We start from the raw sequence: 20655 nt of genomic DNA on the forward strand, positions 1-20655 counted from the left end.
TTAAAGGAAAGGGCTTATAAGCAGGAGGTCCCGGGTTCAAATCCCGGCTCACTCACTGTGTGACCTTGAGCAAGTCACTTAACCTCCTTGTCTTTCGGGTGAGAAGTTGTTGTAAGTGACCCTGCAGCCGATGCATAGTTCACACACTCTAGTCTCTGCAAGTTGCCTTGCATAAAGGCATCTGCTAAATATACAAATAATAATAATAATAATAATAATAAATCAGATTGAGATAAGCGGTTGTTAATTTCTTAAAGTTTAAACTATTGTTAAACACATTGGGAATGTGGTACTTCTTTCAAAGCACTCCATCAGGTTCTTTATCACAATTAGATGAGTATCGCAAACATAAATAAACACTTAGAAATACCCTGACATGTTTCATCATCTAAACAAAATCAAAACAAACTAATATATGTTTTTCACTACAGAATTTAATAGGGCTCCAAACAATGAAGGAATATTGAGAAGCCTGTAAATTAAGTGTTACCAAAACCCTGTATTGAAACAATGCCCAACATCCCTCTCGTGACACTTAAATGAAAAGTGTGAGGTGTCAAGTGCTGTAAACATCAAAACAACACTGTCTACACTGGGAAAGGGATGTTAATTGCTCATTCTCCACACACCACCATACATGCCGTACTGCAAAATAATGTGTCAATCAGTGCCTGTGTACAGTACACATGCATAATAAAACACATCTCAGAACATCCTTTAATTGTTTGAGGCAGTGTAGTTTTACCGTAACCTGGACATTTTAAACGTTTCAAAACTACATCCACCAACGTATCTATGACTGACCCGCTTGAGCCGCTGCTGGGCTGATTATTACAGGGGTAGAGGTCATCAGTCTAACAGGTCCATTTAATCCTGGCCGTGCTCCAGGGCCAACCATCAAGGCACCCGTCTGATCGTAATAGGCAGCTGGGGCTAACACCTGATAGCCTTAGAAAAAGAACATTTAAATACAAATAGTGCCAGCACAATACATTGTATAAAGAAATGTTCTTTAAAACGTAAAATGATTAAATAAGAATTGTTGATGTCTTAGAAGTTCCCCTTTTACAAACAGAAGTGTTTCTTTTAAAAAAAGAATATACAGCATTAAGTGACTGAATAGACATTGCACAAACGGTCTAGAAAGATAAGTTTACATGTGTTCTTGATTTTCTTTTTCATTTACTGTAATTCCAATGTTTTATTCTTTTGTACTGGATACTACTTCTGAATTGAAATATTTAGCCCTTTTTTTTTTTTTTAAAAGGTGATGTTTTTGCTGTTTGTCTTTCAAGAGAATGGTGCATTTACAAGCACTGATGCATAATTATTTACATTTATTGAAACAAGCTGTAAAATAAATTATTTTTCAAAAATATTTATACTAATTAGCAACTATCATAAACTATTCAGGGCTGCAGGTTCAGCATGAAAGCAATAAGCACTTACAGGTTACTACAGTCAGCGTGGTTGTCTTTTGTCTAATTTACTTTCTTTGCAAGATTTTTAATCAAAACGAGCATGATGATAAAATGTCTTATGTTCTTATTTAAGGTGCACTGGGGTGCTGTTTTGACGGACACATTTGGCTCGAATACACTTAAACAGAATTCTGTTCTAATAGCAGGTAAGAGGAAGGCATCTACATTAGTAGCGTGTTTTAGAAATGCAGCATTAAATATAATGCTTAACTTGACATTTTTTCAATATTAAATAGCATAAGTTAGCAGCGTTTTTAGTACTATCGGAATCAGTTCTCTGCCAGAAATAAGCTTTTATACCCGCTGAAATAATTATTTGGAAGTGGTGATTTTCAAAATATCTACCACTACACAATTGTAAAATGAACGCATAGTGTTTAAAATGAAGGAATACAACCTTTGTGTGTGTTCCCTAAATGTAATTTTTTTTTTTTTTTAAATTAACAAAAGTTTACATGAATCAATCAGGCTAGTCTAGTTCAGCATTTATACTCTTTTTACTTGTTTTACTTTCTAAAATATTTGAACAGTACAGATTCGTGGAGGTGTGGTGACTAAAGAACATAAGAAATATTACAAACAAGAAGAGGTCCATTTGGCGGTTTACTGATCCAAGCAAAACTATCAAGTCATTTCTTGAAGTACCCATATGAATCGGATTCCAGAACAGCGCTTCATTTTTTCATTACTTGGTTACATTTATAGAGCACTTCTAAGATACCCCTGTATGTGAAACAACAAGGAAAGTATTTTTGTTATTTTGATATAAGAATTAAGAGATTCCTTGTAATTGGAGTACTTAAAGCCGACGAAACGCCAGAATCATCTTGTTATATGTAAGAAATAAAGAAAATGTTGTCTTACACTAAGTGTTAAGCTTTCTTACCAGTTTAATTTGAATTTAATAGTTGGTGGCAATGACCTTTGAATACACTGGAAGTGGAAATATTTAAACAGCAATCATTCCACCAAGCTGTAGCAATATTAACTGTGTATTAACCTCTTATGCACTTTGCACTTCCAAAAAAGGAATTTGGCAGGCATTTAACATGTAATGGACATAATATTCAAAGCACAGTATCGAATATCATGATGTTGTGCATGGTATCGTATCGATGCTTTCTAAATGGAGGTATCTCAGAACACTATTCATAAGACCAGGAACAGATCTAGCTGCTATGGAATAGGAGTCTTATTGTCATTCCTGCTGTAACAGACACCCATCTGAGAGTTTGCAAGAATGTATCAAACACAGAAACACCTATTTAACTAATTGTCCACTCTAGAACTAGTGAAATTAGTTGTAGTATTTTTGCTAGTACACACACTGTGCCAATATGCATACATTCGTTTTCCCAAAATCATTAATACAGACAGTGTACTCTTCTGTTACCACAGATAGGCTGTATCATGTCTACAAAGCAGGCTTCCCTGACAATAAAAAAAGAACGCAGATAACCACACAATGTTTAGATGCACTGATTATGTTGGCTGTCTGTATTGATGCTAGTTTTGTTCACAAAATATATATATATATTTTTATTTTGTAATGACTTTAAATGTATTAAAGATGTCTGAATTAGGCAGTTTAACTTTATTTCTATGTGTACACTTTAAAACTTTGAAAAATGTAAAGCATAAAAAACTGAATGGCACAAATCATCCAATTGGGTGAAACAAGGGGCACACTTAAATGTGTTCTCTTGAAATGGAGTAAGAAGGTTTTCCTACACATTCCATATGAGAAAAGAACAGATTCCACCGATATTAGTTTGACAATATATAAACTGGATTAATCCAAGACAGACCCCATTAAATGTGGAATGTTCATGTTATGCTGCACTGCATGCTTTACTTGGTTTGTTAGGCATGACAGTGGGTACTGTCTGGAAGGGGGTTCTGCACATGAAGCTAATTTTCAGTTCAAAATTAGGTTTTAAAATGGCTTCCATTATTTTCAAGCAGCAGGCACCTGACCAAGCCCACAAAGAGTAATGATTTTTAGTACTTTCTTGGCCTATGACATACTACGTAAAATACGTAGATAACACTATAATTCTTACAACAAGTTAGAGTACATAACAGGAAAATATAACTGAATATTAAGGGAAAAAAAAAAAAAAGTCCATGCAAGATTTTTGGTGTGAGGCAGTGTGGCTCAGTGGTTAAAGAAAAGGACTTGTTACCAGGAAGTCGCTGGTTCAAATCCCAGCTCACTCACTGACTCACTGTGTGACCCTGAGCAAGTCACATAACCTCCTTGTGCTCCGTCTCTCGGGGTACACATTGTTGTAAGTGACTCTGCAGCTGATGCATAGTTCACACACCCTAGTCTCTGCAAGTACCCTTGGTTAAAGGTGTCTGCTAAACAAACAAATAATAATCTTAGATATTTGGGTTGCAAATATTTTCTAAATTAACAGATGTCTTAGTTTTTAAATACCTTGTTGTTTTCTTAGATTCCAACCTGCTATTTGATAGCCATATACATTTTGTTGCAACATCTGTGGCATCAAGGCTTGGTCTGTGCCAAAGGAATAGAAAGTCAAAGTACCTTCATTATACAAGTGGTTTTACCCTAGGATTTCCCCTAGTGGATTTTAATGTTGTTCATGCTAGAACTTGCAGGTGAATTTTTAGGTGTGGTTGAATTAACCCTTTCCTATCAATGCATTGCATAGACTAATCTGTTTAAGGACTCTCTGCTCTCTTACCATAACAACTTGAATGTCGATTATGCACAGTGAAGACAGAAGTGGATCTCTCACCTTTCCAAAGACTAAACATGCCAAGACACTCATTTTGTTTATCCTTTTTGTTTGCAAAGACAGCTGAATCGTGAACTCACGATTAGACCATAACTACAGCAAATTGTATCACATTTTTCCATATAAGTGTCTTTCACTAATGTGCCGGTCTACAGTGCTGCCATGCCATTACAGTTGATATTCGTGCAAAATGTTTTTGCAATCCATGAATACCAACCTTCTTAAAAACAACTTCGATAGTAATTTTTATATAGATAGTAAATATTATATTTTCATATTGCTGCTGTTAAAATGTAAAATGAACAGGAAACAAAAACCTTTCGGAATAGCTACGCTTTCATCATTCTTGCCAACCCCAACATTCATGAAAAAGCTGATCTCCATCAACTCTCCTTAATGCTTTGGACAACAAACCTGGTATCCCTGTGGTAAGTCCTTGGCTGAAAGCAAGCGCTGGGTTTCCTGCTGCCAGTGATTCTGCCTGTTGGTTCTGCTGACCCTGGTTTGGAGTCAGAGGTCGCTGATTGTTTCCTGCGCGCATTATCTTAAAAATAAAAACATGGAAACAGGACTTCACAAGGCAAACTATATAGCAAATATCACTCAATTATTACAGTCATGGTGTTGGCCTTACAAGATTCCCAATAATACATTTCACTTTGGTCCCAGTAGACAGCACACAATATAGAGACATTTAAATAATAAATTACATCAATTTGTACGGAGTTTTATGAATAGAGCTATAATGTTTATTATATACTCCTATGCCCACTCGTCCTCTTCCCTAGCCCCTCTGTGGTGGAACCAGCTACTGGAGAACTTCAGAACTGCTCTCTCTCACTGCCTTCTGCTCCCCTGTTCAGGACTGCTCTTGTAGATCTCTTGATCTACCTCTCCAACTTTGCACTGGACTTATCTGTATTAAGGACCATGCTACTGGATGCTTAATTGATGCACTATTATGTCACTGTAGAGATAAATAGTCTTAATCCTAAATTGTTCCTCATCATATTGTATTCTAGTAGCATTTGCACTTATTGTAAACTACACTATTTAAATATTGTTTTTGCACTGTAACTTTGTTTTGTCATGTAACATCTGTAAGTTGCTTTTGATAAAGGGGTCTGTTTTATTTTACCTGTTGTTGTCCCTGGCCCTGGTTAGGTGTCTGCTGGTTAGCAGAGTTATTAGCTGCTGCTGCGGCTGCTGCTGCTTGCTGCTGGAACAAATTGGCAGGATACACCCCCCACGGAACACCATAATACTGAGGGGGGACAACAGCAGGGCCTGAAATGGAGAAGTATTTAGAATAACGTTTGGCTTTCAAAATTTTCCCTAAAAGCAGTGTTATTGTCAGTGTTTTCTTTTTATTTCCCCCTACCCCACTAGCAACCATTAGGATAAAAGGATATATATGTTTTTTACATTAACAATCTTACAAACTGATCATATGTAAGTGATTATCAAATCAAAAATATTCTTAGAAAATACAAAGTGGCAAAGAATTGTTCTTGAATTAAATAAAAAAACAAACAAACAAAAAAAAAAAAAAACTCTCTCAAAGGTACCACTCTGTAAGGGTGCATTCATATGTGGTCTGTTTCAAACGGACTCTGTCTAGTTCGTTTAGCTTGAAACAATGTATCAATCTGCTTGCTGTTAACACTTATCTGTGAGCAAAAGGATCAAATTCATTTGGGTGTGAGCAAGTGTCTTTTTTTCAGGATTAGTTTGTGTTCACAGTGCAGTTTGCAAGTGCACTCATTTTGTTTATATGGTGTGTGAACCGGATGTTTAAAGATACCTTGCAGGATATTGTAAAGATGGCAGCTATTGAAGTATTGCTTCCGTTTTTAATAACACGTATTAGATTCTTACATATTGTTGAGGAAGAAAGCATGGGAACAGTAGTGGTGAACACTTCGTTAATTTAATAAATACATTTATTGAATGCCTGCAGTAGAGAATAATAATGCAGTATTCAGTTACTGTAGGCATTAAACAAAGTAAATTGAGAAAAGACTGAATATATTAAACTATTTTTGTGAGTTTTGTCCCGGTCAGCTTAGCTTATGGTGACTGACCAAATTTCTAGGACAGCTTTAGTTTCTCGCACTGTCCATGTACAGTGGCTCTCAAAAGTATTCACCCCCCTTAGACTTTTAAACATTTTATTGTGTTACAACATGGAATCAAAATGGATTTAATTAGGAGTTTTTGCCACGGATCAACACAAAAAAGTCCATAATGTCAAAGTGAAAAATAAAAATCTACAAATTGTTCTAAATTAATTACAAATAAAAAACAGAAAATAATTGATTGCATAAGTATTCACCCCCTTGAGTCAATATTCGGTAGAGGCGCCTTTGGCAGCAATTACAACCATGAGTCTATTTGGATAAGTCTCTACCAGCTTTGCACATCTGGACACTGCAATTTTTGCCCATTATTCTTTGCAAAATTGCTCAAGCTCCATCAAGTTGGATGGGGACCTTTGGTGAACAGCAATTTTCAACTCTTTCCGCATATTCTCAATTGGATTGAGGTCTGGGATTTGACTGGGCCACTCCAGGACATTGACCTTTTTGTTTTTAAGCCACTCCATTGTGGCTTTGGCTGCATGTTTGGGGTCATTGTCCTGCTGGAAGATGAATCTTCTCCCAAGTCCCAGGTCTTGCAGACTTCAGCAGGTTTTCCTCCAGGATTTCTCTGTACTTTGCCGCATCCATTTTGCCCTCTATCTTCACAAGCTTTCTAGGCCCTGATGCGGAGAAGCATCCCCATAGTATAATGCTGCCACCACCATGCTTCATGGTAGGGATGGTGTTCTCAGGATGATGTGCAGTGTTAAGCTTGCGCCAAACATAGTGCTTAGCGTTGAGGCCAAAAAGCTTTATTTTGGTCTCATCAGATGATAGACCATCTTCTTCCACTTGGTCTCAGAGTCTCCCACATGCCTTCTGGCAAACTCTAGCCGAGATTTGATGTGAGTTTTTTTCAACAATGGCTTTCTTTTTGCCACTCTCCAATAAAGGCCAGTTTTGTGAAGCATCCGTGCTATTGTTGCCGTATGCAGTGTCTCCCAGCTCAGCTGTGGAAGACTAACTCCTTTTAGAGTTGCCATAGACCTCTTGGTGGCCTCCCTGCCTAGTGCCCTTCTCGCCCGGATACTCCGTTTTTCAGGACGGCCTGTTCTAGACAGATTCACAGTTGTGCCACATTCTCTCTATTTCTTAATAATGGACTTTACTGTGCTCCGGGGGATATTCAATGTCTTGGAAATGTTCTTATATCCTACCAGATTGGTGCTTTTGAAGAACATTATTCCGGATTTGCTTTGAATGTGCCTTCGTCTTCATGATGTAGTTTGTTAGGAAATGTACTAACCAGCTGTGGGACCTCCCAGAGACAGGTGTATTTAACCTGAAATCATGCGATACACCTTAAATGCACACAGGTGGACTCCATTCAACTAATTATGTGACTTCTAAAGACAGCTGGTTGGACCAGAGCTTATTTAGGTGTTTCATAGTAAAGGGGGTGAATACTTATGCAATCAATTATTTTCTGTTTTATATTTGTAATTAATTTAGAACAATTTGTAGACTTCATTTTTCACTTTGATATTGTGTTGATCAGTGGCAAAAACTCCTAATTAAATCCATTTTGATTCCATGTTGTAACACAATAAAATGTGGACAAGTCCAAGGGGGTGAATACTTTTGAGAGCCACTGTAATAGGTTACCAGATTTGCAGAGTGAAAAACTGGGAGTTTTTTTTTTCCCCCACCCTTCAATTCACTGATGCCATAGCAACTCTGAAGCCATTAGAATAACAGTATATAATAACATAATAGTTAAATTAAGCATTGGGTGTATTGTAGATTATAACTAATTATTTTCTTTATATATGTTCTCAAAACATGTTAAAATGTACAATAAGCCAGATTTTAAAAAAAAAATTAGATATATCACCTATTAGTATTACAATTTAAACATGTGATAAACACAATCAGAATGATTAATAATCCATAAAATAGTTTATTTTATTTCTGAATGGTGCCAACACAACTTAATACATTACTCTGCTATTACCTTGCAGAGCATACCAATACAGTTAGGAACTAAACTGTCTGCTTCTGAGTCTAGTAGTTGTTCACTGTAAATCGCCCAAAATTATACTGACAGGTTTTACGTTATACTGACAGTTTTTACGTTTTTCTGCATTTCACACCTAATTGTCTGTACGTCACAATCATCAACCTGAGCCTGCCACACTACCCCACACACAAATCCTGGAAAGGGCATCTGGGACTACATTCAACTTGCCTTTGCTATATTTCACCTAAAGTAAATTCTTGTAAGCGCAATGCCCATCTCACTAATCGTGAACTCGGTCTGGGATTATTAAAAACCCACGTCAATGATACATGATCAGTGATCACTAAAAAAAACCCATCAAAGTACAAAGTACAGTCTCCATTTTTCAACAGCCCATAACTGCTAAACATTCCTTTCAGTGGTTGAATAATTTCTCTAAGCATCAGATAGCACCCTACTTGCATATGCAACTACATTTTCCTGTTTTTTGTTTAGTTGTATGAAAACAGCCCCTAATCCAACATCACTAGCATCAGTACAGATCTTGAATGGTAAATTCAAATCTGGGATTGCCAATACCGGTTGACAGCTGCTTTCAACTTCTCAAAACGCAGATTGATAACCTACATCCCACTTCCTTTCAGTTCCCTTTTTCTTAAGATTATTTAACCCTTAAGACCAGGTCCGACATTACAATTTTCGCTTTCCTGTTCGACATTATCAAAAAGACGTCAAGCATAGGTCTCTAGTCGTTTTTTTTCTCCAGAAAAAACCCAGAAAACCTTTCAATGGCAGAGTGAGACCGATAGGATCCGAGCACTCTGAGCAGATCTGAGCAATACACATGTCCCTGCACCACAGACCTATTACGGACATAAACAAAGACAGCTGCTTCCGCATCCAGCACTCAAAGAATATTGCAGACATTTGCCAAGCTTTTTGAGATGTTACAGTAATAAAATAATGACTTGGATCGCATTATTGAGGAGTTTTGGTGATAAAACGAGTGATCAGGAGATGATTCATCAGTATGCACAACTATGAAGAGGTAGGTCTGTGTGATAAATATAGCGAATAAGGGGTGGGGCAGGGTTGGAGATGCAGTACTGAGTGTCCTGTTGATATGCAGTGCCTTTAAATCATGTTACTTTGAGTAAAATTACATTTAAAAACAGCATGTGTAAAATAATCAGCGTGTGTGAAAATAAATTGGAGCTGACACGCCTGATAGGCGCTGAATAAATGGACCGCAAAAGGGTTAAAGGATAAGCAATCGTAGAGAAATTAGAAATAAAATCGGTGGTACCAACCCACCAATCCCAAAAAACACTGGGCAGCCTGGACATTAACCGGAACAGGATAGTCAACAATAGCCTGGATTTTATCTGTGTCAGTGTAAACCCCTTGTGCCCTACATGACCTAAGAACTTAATAGAATCTTTTAAAAAAAAAAAAAAAAGTAAAATGTTCCATTAAAGTCAAATTTACCTCTTGCAATGTTGACAACACATCTGATGTTCTGGAAATGTTGCTGAATGGTCTTGGAATATATCACAGTATCGTCTTTCTTCTCTACTATCTAACTGAAATTGTCAATAACCACTCTTTTAAGATCAAGTGTGCTGAACATCGATTCTAAAATCTCCTGTATGATGGGCATCGGATATGCATCAAACCTGGTCTTTGTATGATGTTTCCTAAAATCAATGCAAAAGCGAAAATGTCCATCCTTTTTAACAGGTAACATTGCAGGAGATGACCATAGAGAACAGAAATATTCCACAAAGCCCTCTGCCAACATTTTCTGAAGTTTTGACTGAGAAAGGGTACATGCCGTTTTGACGTGCTTCACTGATTTTAGTATTCAATTATACGAAGCGTTAAAAACTGTAAAGTTCATGAGCAGCATGAGAGAATCGCCAGACGCCTGCTTTGCCCACCCTGTACCAGCAGATTCGTTGGTGCCCGAGTGAGCTCTGCACTAATGTGACGTGCTTTTTTACAGAGGGACATCAGAGAATCAGCTGCTAGACAGACACAAACATGCTTACGTTAACGCTTTGTTAGAATGGTCTCAAAATAATAGGTTTACCTCGAGAGGCCGGAGTCTCGATTGAGGTTGACATTTATAATAACTTGCGAAAGTTAGTAAACCGAGTGCAAAGGTTGTTGCCAGAGGAAACGCTGATTGAGACTCATTAGAACACCATGATCCCACATCAGTTATACCTCTGCAAAGAGAGACTGGAATTGACCTTGTTTACACGTTTAATCTATTATTTCGGTCATCCAACTGTACACCAGCAAGAGTAAAAAAATCCAAACCCAGCAACATAGACATTGACAGAAGTTCCTTTTTCATAATTACAGTTGGTACAATCCATCGTTCCCCCTGTACAATGTAATCTACACCCACTGTACCTATTGGGTGATTTTCCCTACATCTGCCAACTGTAATGTACCACCCATCCATACATTAACATTTTCATTAGGGTTTTTTATTTTCTCCCACACTTTTTCCTGCAAAAGAGTGTAAGTGGATCCACTGTCCAAAAGTGCTCAGCCCACCATGTGCCATATACCAATTACAATAGCCAACTGCTGCACACTGCGCCTAACAGGAATATTCTGTGTCCTATTCTTAACATCCACTGAATTAACAGTACCACATTGTCCTTGGAAATGATATTTTAAGCATGTATTACATTTCTTTTTTTTTTTCTTTTCATTTGTGTTCAATTCTAGAAACCCAGAATTTGTCAGATTTGTTGATCAGTGTGAGTCTCTGTGTATATTCAGCCTGTACTGCCCAATCCCTTTCAATCTGTTCACCCAGCTTCACCAGATCAATAATGTTATCAGTTTTATAGCGTAACTGTGAAGCCAATCTCAAGACTGGTATTCAACTGCGCACCCTGTTTCAACTCTTGATTAATACCTTGTTTCATGTCTTCAATTAACTGTATAATCCTTTCAAACTTTTCATCCCATTTTCCAAACTGAGCAATTGCACTTAGGTTGCAAAAACACAGGTTTCTGAATCAAAGCTGTAAGTTCAGCATTATCTTCCGGAAGCCACTTTTTTTCTTCTGGAAACCACTTTTCCTACCCTCCATTATAGGAAATTCAGTATTTACAACAGTTTCTCTTTCAATAGAATCATCACTGTTAATTGAATTCAGGTTTCCCTCATCAAAATGCAATGATGTAGCCACATTAATCGATTAGTTTATTTTAATTGAACAACCAACGTCATCCCATCTGGGGTGCCAATTCTGTAACCGCCCAAAATTTTACTGAGTTACTTATTATGAAACCAGAAATTGTGAGTTTAAGAAGTTATTCATAATCTTCAGCACTAGGTACAGCCAAAATAATAATAATAATAAAAAATAATAATATATATAGTGCCTATAGAAAGTCTACACCCCCCTTTCAAAATGTTAACGTTTTGTTGCCTTATAGCCTAGAATTAAAATGCATTAAAGTAGTCTTTTTAAAATTTATCTAGACATCCTACCGCACACTTCCAAGTGAAAAAAATATTCTAGAAATCTGTAGAAAATTAATTAAAAATAAAAACAGAAATAGATTGGTTAGATAAGTGTCAACCCCCCTTGTAATAGCAATCCTAAAACAAAGATGTAACCAATCGCCTTCAAAATCACACACCAAGTTATGTGGCCTCCACTGTTAAATTGTAGTGATTCACATGATTTCAGGATACATTCAGCAGTTCCTGTAGGTTCCCTCTGCTGGGTAGTGCATTTCAAAGCAAAGGTGCTTTCAAAAGAACTCTAGGACAAAGTTGTTGAAAGGCACAGATCAGGGAGTGGGTATAAAAAAAAAATCAAAGACCCTGAATATCCCTTGGAGCACAGTCAAGATGATTATTAAGAAGTGGAAGGTCTATGGCACCACCAAGACCCTGCCTATATCAGGCAGTCCCTCCCAACTGGATGACTGAGCAAGGAGACTGATCAGAGAGGCTACCAAGAGGCCAATGGCAACTTTGCAAGAGCTACAGGTTTTTATGGCCAAGACTGGTCAAAGTGTGCATGTGACAACAATATCCCAAGCACTCCACAAATCTCGCTTGTATGGTAGGGTGGCAAGAAGGAAGCAATTACTCAAGAAAGCCCACCTTGAATTCCGTTTGAAGTATGCAAAAAACACTCAGGAGATTCTGTAGCCACATGGCAAAAACAGTTTTGTGGTCTGACTAAACTAAAAACAAACCCAACACAGCGCATCATCCAAAGAACACCATCCCTACTGTGAAGCACAGTTGTGGCAGTATCATGTTATGGGGATGTTTCTCATCACCAGGGACTGGGGCACTTGTCAGGATACAGGGGAAAATGAATGGAGCAAAGTACAGAGAAGTCTTTGAGGAAAACCTGCTGCCCAATGCAAGAAAGCTGAAACTGGGACGGAAGTTGACCTTTCAGCAAGACAATGACCCAAAGCACACAGTCAGAGCTACACTGGAGTGGCAAAGGAACAAAAAGGTAGATGTCCTTGAATGGCCCAGTCAGAGCCCCGACCTAAATCCAATCGAAAATTTGTGGCATGACTTGAAGATTGCTGTCCACCAACTCTCCCCAAGGAACTTGACAGAGCTTGAACAATTTTGTAAAGAACAATGGTCAAATATTGCCAAATCTAGGTGTTCAAAGTTGGTAGAGACCTATCCCAACAGACTCACAGCTGTAACTGCTGCCAAAGGGAAGAGAACTTTCAGTTTTGTATTTTTAATAGATAATTTTTTTCTCTCAATAAAAAGAGGGTGTAGACTTTCTATAGGCATTGAATATCACAAATATGTATTGGTAAAGCAAAGCCTGCTTTAATTAACCAATTCAATTTATAACCACACTTACATCCAACAAGTGCAGTTCAACAACGTCTTTAATTAGTAGAAACCCCCATGTTCACTCACAATTCCTGGCTCAGGACGATCTCTTGATGAGTCCAAAGGAAATCCTGTCTAGGGAAACAATTCAAAGTTGTTTCTGTAACTCTGTTGTCCTCCTGTTTGTAATCCACTGCTTAGCCAACAAACGAAACGCCAATAGGCGTGATCCAACTCCAGTAGGGTAAAGAGAGCTTTCTTGATGAAATCCAAATTCAAAAAACGAGAACTTGAGCTGTTTGGACCAATTAGATTCCAGACCATAGCTGTACTGTGAAACAGCACAAATACACACCAAGGTCTGCTTGTCAGGTAGAGTTCTGCTGATTGGAATGTTGGGTAACAAGTTATACTATGCCACACCTGTGTATCATTGCAAACTGATGAATGAACCCAACTCAATTAACCCATTTTGTGTGATTTAATGCATGAAATACCTCAGTTCATTACATCACATTGAGGTTTAGCAAAGGAACCAAAAGGACCACGACCACTTCTTTAGGTGGACTCGGTACGGTTCAATTCCTAAGTGGACTTTGCTTTTCACACCAAAGGTACCAAACCATATCACGTGCAGACCAAACCCTCTAAACGAATCCAGTGTGAACACAGCCTGAATTACTGTCAAGATGCATGAAAACCACAGCATAAATTGAGGGTAGTTATGTATAGTAGACAAACAAGACGTAGTTCCCGGGTTAGTTCTCTTTGACAGCTGCAATGCAATGCATGAAGTCGAGCATACCTGCAAGCGTGGCGGCTGCTGCAAGTCCGGCTGCGGTGTAGGGGTCAGTGCCTGGAGGAGCCGCACTGATTATATATGGGTTTGGCATAAAGCCAGCTGGAGCAAGGCCTGCTGAAAATACACCAGCTGTCAACAAAAAAACAAAGGTTTTACAACAATTACAAATCACGGCAGACAATACAATAATTAAATTTGCAGCAGTCGTTATCTAAACAACACTCGGATGCCACATGTTAGCCAACACAGGCTGCTTCATTCTGGCTCACATTTTTTATCTCAAAACTTACTATAAGGATTAATGAAGTCTCTGGAAATGTTTCTAACTAAACTGACAACATGGTCACTTTTTTTTTTTTTTTTTTTTTAAGTTTCAAGTTAAGAAATAGTTGCTGAGTTTTAACTGTGGTTTGGAAACACATTTACATTTTGGAGTACAGCATTTTTGATCACTTTTCAATAGGGATGTGGCACAGCGGTAGCCCTGCTGGTGTAAATAGTGTGGGAGGTGTGTTTACTTGTTTAACAGGGATGGGGTTCCATCTCTGCCAAATCCTTGTGCAGAATGAGGAAGGAGCTTAACTGATTAATTGAGGTTCAAATAAGTCCAGCCAGATGTTATAAAAGCAGGGATAGATCCTGATTTTTGTGTGAATGGTTATATGTGTTTCAGTGAAGGCGGCTGCTCAGCCTGAAACAAGGTGTTTATTTAAAGTGTTATCTGAATTACAGATGTTCCTCTGTAATCGTTGATTATGCTTCGGATACCATACCTTGAAAATCGAGCTATTACACTCTATGTTTTTCCTTCTTATGCAAGTCATGGTTGTTATAAAAAATAGTAGAAAACACTAGTGGATACTTTGAGTAAATTGGTAGTGCTCATAATGAACCAGAGCAGAAAAATGTAAATTGTATAAGTATTTTGTATTACTGTAAAATCTTACTTTCAGACAAGTACATTTTTACAAGGTAACGATCCAACATGAGAAATCAGCCTCTGCTTCAGTTTCACACTAACATCTCACCTAGATGTTGCTGCTGAGCTGCAGCCAGTGCGTACTGCTGCTGTTGTGCTGCAGTCAACTGCTGAACGGTCAGTGCATTGGGTCGTTGGAAAAGCTGGAAAAAAATAAAACCCACATCGCCTATAAACATATTAAACTGTTATGCTCACAACACATTTTTCATGGATTTCAGATTAGCTGGCGGGTAATTAAATACAGTCCAGAGAGCTGCAGTGTTGCACAATCCCATTCAGGTTTACATAATTTAGTGTCTGTTAACAACCGTCATCCACAGTTTAACACTGTATGCATTCCATTTAGTAGAAAGCAGACCATGTTGGCCAGTTTGTTCAGTTTGATAAGTTTTATACATAGTGTACGGTTATATCCTTACAAAGATGTAGCTTCAGACTGCTGCCAATACAACTTTGAAACTATTTGATGAACAAACCTGTTGCTGAGAGTTGTAGTCAAAAAGTCCTACAGGAGCTCCAGATGAGTCAATTTGCACTTGACTGCCCGTGTAATCAAACTGTAATGAGTCAAGTCCGACTTGTTCCATGGAGTCCATGTTTTGTGTCTCTGGGTTTTGGAACTCCTCCAATGGTGGCTTATTGGATGCAGTGTTGGGATGGTGGCCAATCACTTCACAACTGTTCTGGTTGGGACCCAGGTGATCTGCAATTTCAGTTGGTGAGGCTTGGCAGCTCCCAGGAGTCCGGCTGGAAGAAAAATATATCTTACTGGCATTCCCTCAAAGCAGGGCCAGGTTGCCGACATCTTACGTTGCCGTTGGTGGCTTGAAGTTAAAGGTTAGACAAAATGTGTAGAACAGAGAAGTTGAATTTCACTGCATGGCTGCTTGCCATCTTTGATATTGATCATTTTTGTGGTTCCTCAGTTCTATATAAAAAGGATAATATGACTTGATTTATTGTTTAAGAGAATCATAACTAGGGCTCTGTAAAATTCACAAGAGTATTAGAATAATATGACTAACCTGCAATTCAGTCCTAAACCACAAGCTGATCATGTATCCACCCCAGCTAAACTGATCAAAAGAATAACTAAGTATTCAACCCATGAAATTCTGGCTAATTAGAAAACGCCCCTCCAATTTTAGAAATTGATGCGTTTAAGGAAAAAGCTTACCTCGGGACTTGCTGATTTAGAACAAATAGACGCACCAGCAAACTCAAAAAGCATTTCTTTGAGCGATCGCACGCAGCAACATACACCTGGTGTGTTGCGCACTGATGGGTAAAATTTATTTTGAAAGCATTAACGTTAGAATTCATCAAACGTATAACAAAGCTGCAGAATTAATAAATACATACTGAGCACTGGGATAAGAGTTGCACAGCAGATGGCAGAATAAAACAGTATGTTAAAACTTTGCACAAAGGTTTTTTTTTTTTTTTTTTCAAATGACGAGTTACTACAACCCTCATCAATGCAGAATAAAAAGGCATTTTTTTAATCTGCTCACACGTTTCTGAAAGCAGCAAGGAATTTAGAACCACAACATGTTTGTAGTTTGGATGAAGAATCCCTCCCGTTAAGAGTGCATTCCAGGATTTGATGCTTACTACAAATCAGAAATTAAGGGATATCAACTATATGAAGAAAACGGTAGGGGAATTTCTTAAAACAAAATTTTTATTTGTCACTTGTTACCAATTCTGTGGATGCTGAAAGAAGTGTTTCTTCATATGGACATTTTCAGCGCAACAACAATCCATGAAAGATCAGGTTAACCAACTGACAAAGCTTAAGACTATATATAATGCACAAGAACTGAGAATGGATTTTCTTTTTTTTGTCTTTAATGCAAACATAAATAACACTTATGTGCTTCTCATGAACAACCTTCTTTTTGTTTACATTATATTCAAAGAATAAAACCACTAATAACAAAAATAAATAAATAAATAAATAAATACACAGCTTACATGTTACAGAATCAATCAAATGCCCAGATTCCAATAAATGCTTATAATATCTATACTGTTCAGGGATCTCTCTCTATTAAACACACACATATCCTTGTATATAATTTTTTTTTTTTAAAAACAAGACCTCATTGTACTTTTTAACTATTGTATTAGATGAAATATTTAGAGAATACTTAACTGCTACTATAATCATGACTTATTAATAGCTTTATCACTAAATTACACCAAATCAGGATTTTTTTTTATTTAGGTAACCTATACTGTGTCGCCAAAAAAAAAAAAAAAAAAAAAAAAAAATGACCTAACTACAAACACAAAAGACGCTTCAAACATATTTATTTATAGTCTACAATCATACATACTAAAATACATACAAAAGTAGATTTAGAAGTAAACACCAAACAATATAGATAGCTTACCCCCGCCCCATCCAAAAGACAAATACGTTTTTTTTTAAATCCGTGTGTCCGATTTTACCTACAAGCCAGATAATCATACATCATCATTGTACATGTGAAGTTATCTAAGTAAATGTACATTCTGCATGACAAAATGTACAATTTTAAATGAAATTTACAAATTATACACAAAATAGATATTCCCATTATTTTTTATTTCATTTCCATTTGGCTGCAGCTCGCTGGTGCATACAATGATCTCAGTACTCAGAATTTCCTGATATACGATCGATGGATGGATGGATGTCTGAACCTCCGGTTCCTCTCATACTGAGCAGCATTACTATTGCAACAACACATCACCAGTAGGGTAAAACTAACCTGTCTCACGACGGTCTAAGCCCAGCAAAAAAATAATTAAGTGTCACAATTACTGGCACCCTTGTTTTCAGTACTTTGTGCACCCTCCCCTTGCAAGGATAACAGCACTGAGCCTTTTTCTATAATTTATGGTAAGAGATTAGAGAACACATTGGAAGGGATCTTAGACCATTCCTCCATACAGAATCTTGCCAGATCCTTGATATCCTTTGGTCTGCACTTATGGACTGCCCTCTTCAATTCAAACCACTGGTTTTCATGGGATTCAAGTCCAGAGACTGAGATGACTATTGCAAAATGTTGATTTTGTGGTCAATTAACCATTTCTTTGTGGATTTTGATGTGTGCTTGGGGTCACTGTCTTGTTGGAAGATCCACTTGCGGCCAAGTTTCATCCTCCTAGCAGAAGCAACCAGGTTTTTGGCTAAAATGTCCTGGTACTTGGTAGAGTTCATGATGCCGTTGACCTTAACAGGGGCCCCAGGAGCAGTGGAAGCAAAACAGCCCCATAACATCAAAGATCCACCACCACATTTTACAGTAGGTATGAGACTTTTCTGCATACGCACCCTCCTTTCGACGCCAAACCCACCGATGGTGTGCTTGGCTAAAGAGCTCTATTTTCACTATCTACCATCCACCAAAGAATAACTTCAACATTCATGTTGTCTTGCCCCCCCCCCCCCCCCCCCCCAGTGACCAACTTCAACATGCTCCTGGTCTGTCTTGGACTCTCAATCTGTCAACGTCCCTGAGGACACGCCCTGGATCTGCTCATCACCAGGGGTCTTGACCTCTACAATCCCTCCATCTCAGATATCTCTGACCATTTCTTAATCACTGCTAATATTAATCTTCCTGCTCCTTCCTCCACTACTTACACTGTTATTTCCAAATATTATGCTGAATCATCTGAAACTATCTGAATGTGTTTCTTCATCCCCTCTAATTGGTACTCTCCCATCTTTGGTTGATAATGCAGTGATCCTCTGCAACGCCACCCTTACTCAGATCATCGACACCGTTGCCCTGCTTACAACCAGAACAGTCAAGAAAGATTGCAACTGCCAATGGTACGCCCTCGAACTTCAATTGCTTAAGTCTGCCTGCTGCAAGCTTGAGCGCAAGTGGAGGTCGTCTAGACTAACGATTCACACAGAGATATGTCTTATCTCATTTCCATCCTATCTCCAAGCTTCATTTTCTCTGAAACTCTCAAAAGGGCTATAGCTAGTTAAGTGCTTGTCCTCCCTGACCCAAAAGCTGCTTCTGACAGCATACATCATAGAATTATTCTTGACCGCCTTCAAAAGTATGCTGGAATCTCTGGAACCTGTCTCTCCTGGATGTCATCTTACCTATCTGTATGCATGCAGTCTGTTTTCCATGCTGGATGCAGTGGTGTCGCAAACACAGTCACTTGTGTTGTCCCTCAAGGGTCTGTTCTTGGGTCTCTTCTCTGCAACATCTACATGCTTCCCTTGGGTCACCTCATCCTCCAACATAGCCTCATGTTTCACTCCTATGCTGATGACACCCAGCTCTACTTAAAACTCGACCCTGGATGTCCCCCTGCCATGGTCTGAGACTCTGCTTGCATTCAAGACATCGAGGCCTGGATGTCTGCCAGACTTCTTCAGTTCAACACCAACAAATCTGAACTTCTAGTAGGATCTATAATTCAACTTAAGAATCTCAATATAGCTGCCCTGAACCTCGGAAACTGTCTGCTGCTGCCTTCCCCCACTGTACGAAGCCTTTGTGTACTTCTGGACAGCAACCTCTCCTTTGACGCCCACATCCCCTCTGTGGTCAAATCATCCTTCTACCACCTTTGAAACATCTCCCAAGTCTGTCCCTACCTTTCCCACCCAGATGCGGAGACTCATGCATTTGCCTCCTCCCGACTACTGCAACTCTCTGTATGGTGGTCTTCCAGCACACACCATCAATCGACTGCAGTTAGTTCAGAATGCCGACGCCAGGACCCTTACCAGATGTGAAAAACGTGATCACCACCCCACTGTCTTGCTCAGCTGCACTGGCTACCTGTAAAGTTCAGTATTACTTTAAAAAAAGGCACCTCACCTACAATAACCTTCATCACATAGGAGTACCTCTTCAACCTGCTGACCTGCTATGTCCCTGCCCGCAAGCTGAGGTCCTCCGACTCTGGCCTGCTTGTTATCCCCAAGCGTATGTACGCCACACATACATGGATAATGCTCGTTTTCAGCTCAGACTCTCGGGAACTCTCTCCCAGCTTTGGTGCATGACGCTCCAACCGTCACTCGCTTTAAATCAAATCAACTCTAAAGACCCACTTGTTCTCTCTTGCTTTCCATGGTCTTTAAGCCAGAGATCTGTTATTAGCTATTGTGTCTGCTACTTCTGATTTGTCACTATCTTACTCTCATGATTCTATATGACACATGCATACTGTTATGTCTCGGCTACTTCTGATTTTTCACTATATTTTTCTTATGTATCTGGAGAAAATATGCATCCACAATGTTTTAGAATGTTCACATCCTAGCCTTGTACTTAATGTATTATGCTTTGTTTTTCACTGTATTTACTGTATATGCATTGTTTTTTATATCTTGTAAAGCTCTTTGTGATGGTGGTTCACTTCGAAAGGCGCTATATAAAACAGGTTCTCCTCACAGGCTCCTTTAAATGAAAACAGACTTTCAAACAGGGTAGTCACACCCCCTACTTACTTAAATTCTTTACAGTCAGCATCCATTCCATTTGGCAATCCCCGTCCATTTGCTTTAGGAACATCATCTCCTTGTTTCATCTCTCTGCTTCTGTCCTCCTCATAAAGTGATGAATTGCCTTTTTGATCACCCTTCTCATTGCCCCCTGACTCAGCATCTCCAGCCCCCTAATAATTATGTGGAA

The 20655-nt window shown here is 38.5% G+C and overlaps 1 protein-coding gene across 8 annotated transcripts in view; it reads right to left on the minus strand.

Moving 5' to 3' along the window:
- LOC121315609 (pumilio homolog 2-like) overlaps nucleotides 1–20655 on the minus strand; it is a 60738-nt gene that overhangs the window by 18843 nt on the left and 21240 nt on the right. For 5 of the 8 annotated variants that reach the window (XM_041249843.1, XM_041249847.1, XM_041249845.1 and 2 more), the window contains exons 6-13: nucleotides 20472–20638; nucleotides 15466–15736; nucleotides 15036–15129; nucleotides 14011–14136; nucleotides 5388–5536; nucleotides 4664–4793; nucleotides 3925–4005; nucleotides 805–948 (exon numbers count right to left, since the gene is read on the minus strand). In XM_041249843.1, the coding sequence (XP_041105777.1) occupies nucleotides 805–948; nucleotides 3925–4005; nucleotides 4664–4793; nucleotides 5388–5536; nucleotides 14011–14136; nucleotides 15036–15129; nucleotides 15466–15736; nucleotides 20472–20638 (1162 nt within the window). The remainder of the gene's footprint in view (nucleotides 1–804; nucleotides 949–3924; nucleotides 4006–4663; nucleotides 4794–5387; nucleotides 5537–14010; nucleotides 14137–15035; nucleotides 15130–15465; nucleotides 15737–20471; nucleotides 20639–20655) is intronic. The other 3 variants (XM_041249849.1, XM_041249850.1, XM_041249848.1) reach the window with 1 other exon arrangement.

This window comes from Polyodon spathula, chromosome 5, assembly GCF_017654505.1.
Source record: "Polyodon spathula isolate WHYD16114869_AA chromosome 5, ASM1765450v1, whole genome shotgun sequence".
Classification (NCBI taxonomy): domain Eukaryota; kingdom Metazoa; phylum Chordata; class Actinopteri; order Acipenseriformes; family Polyodontidae; genus Polyodon; species Polyodon spathula.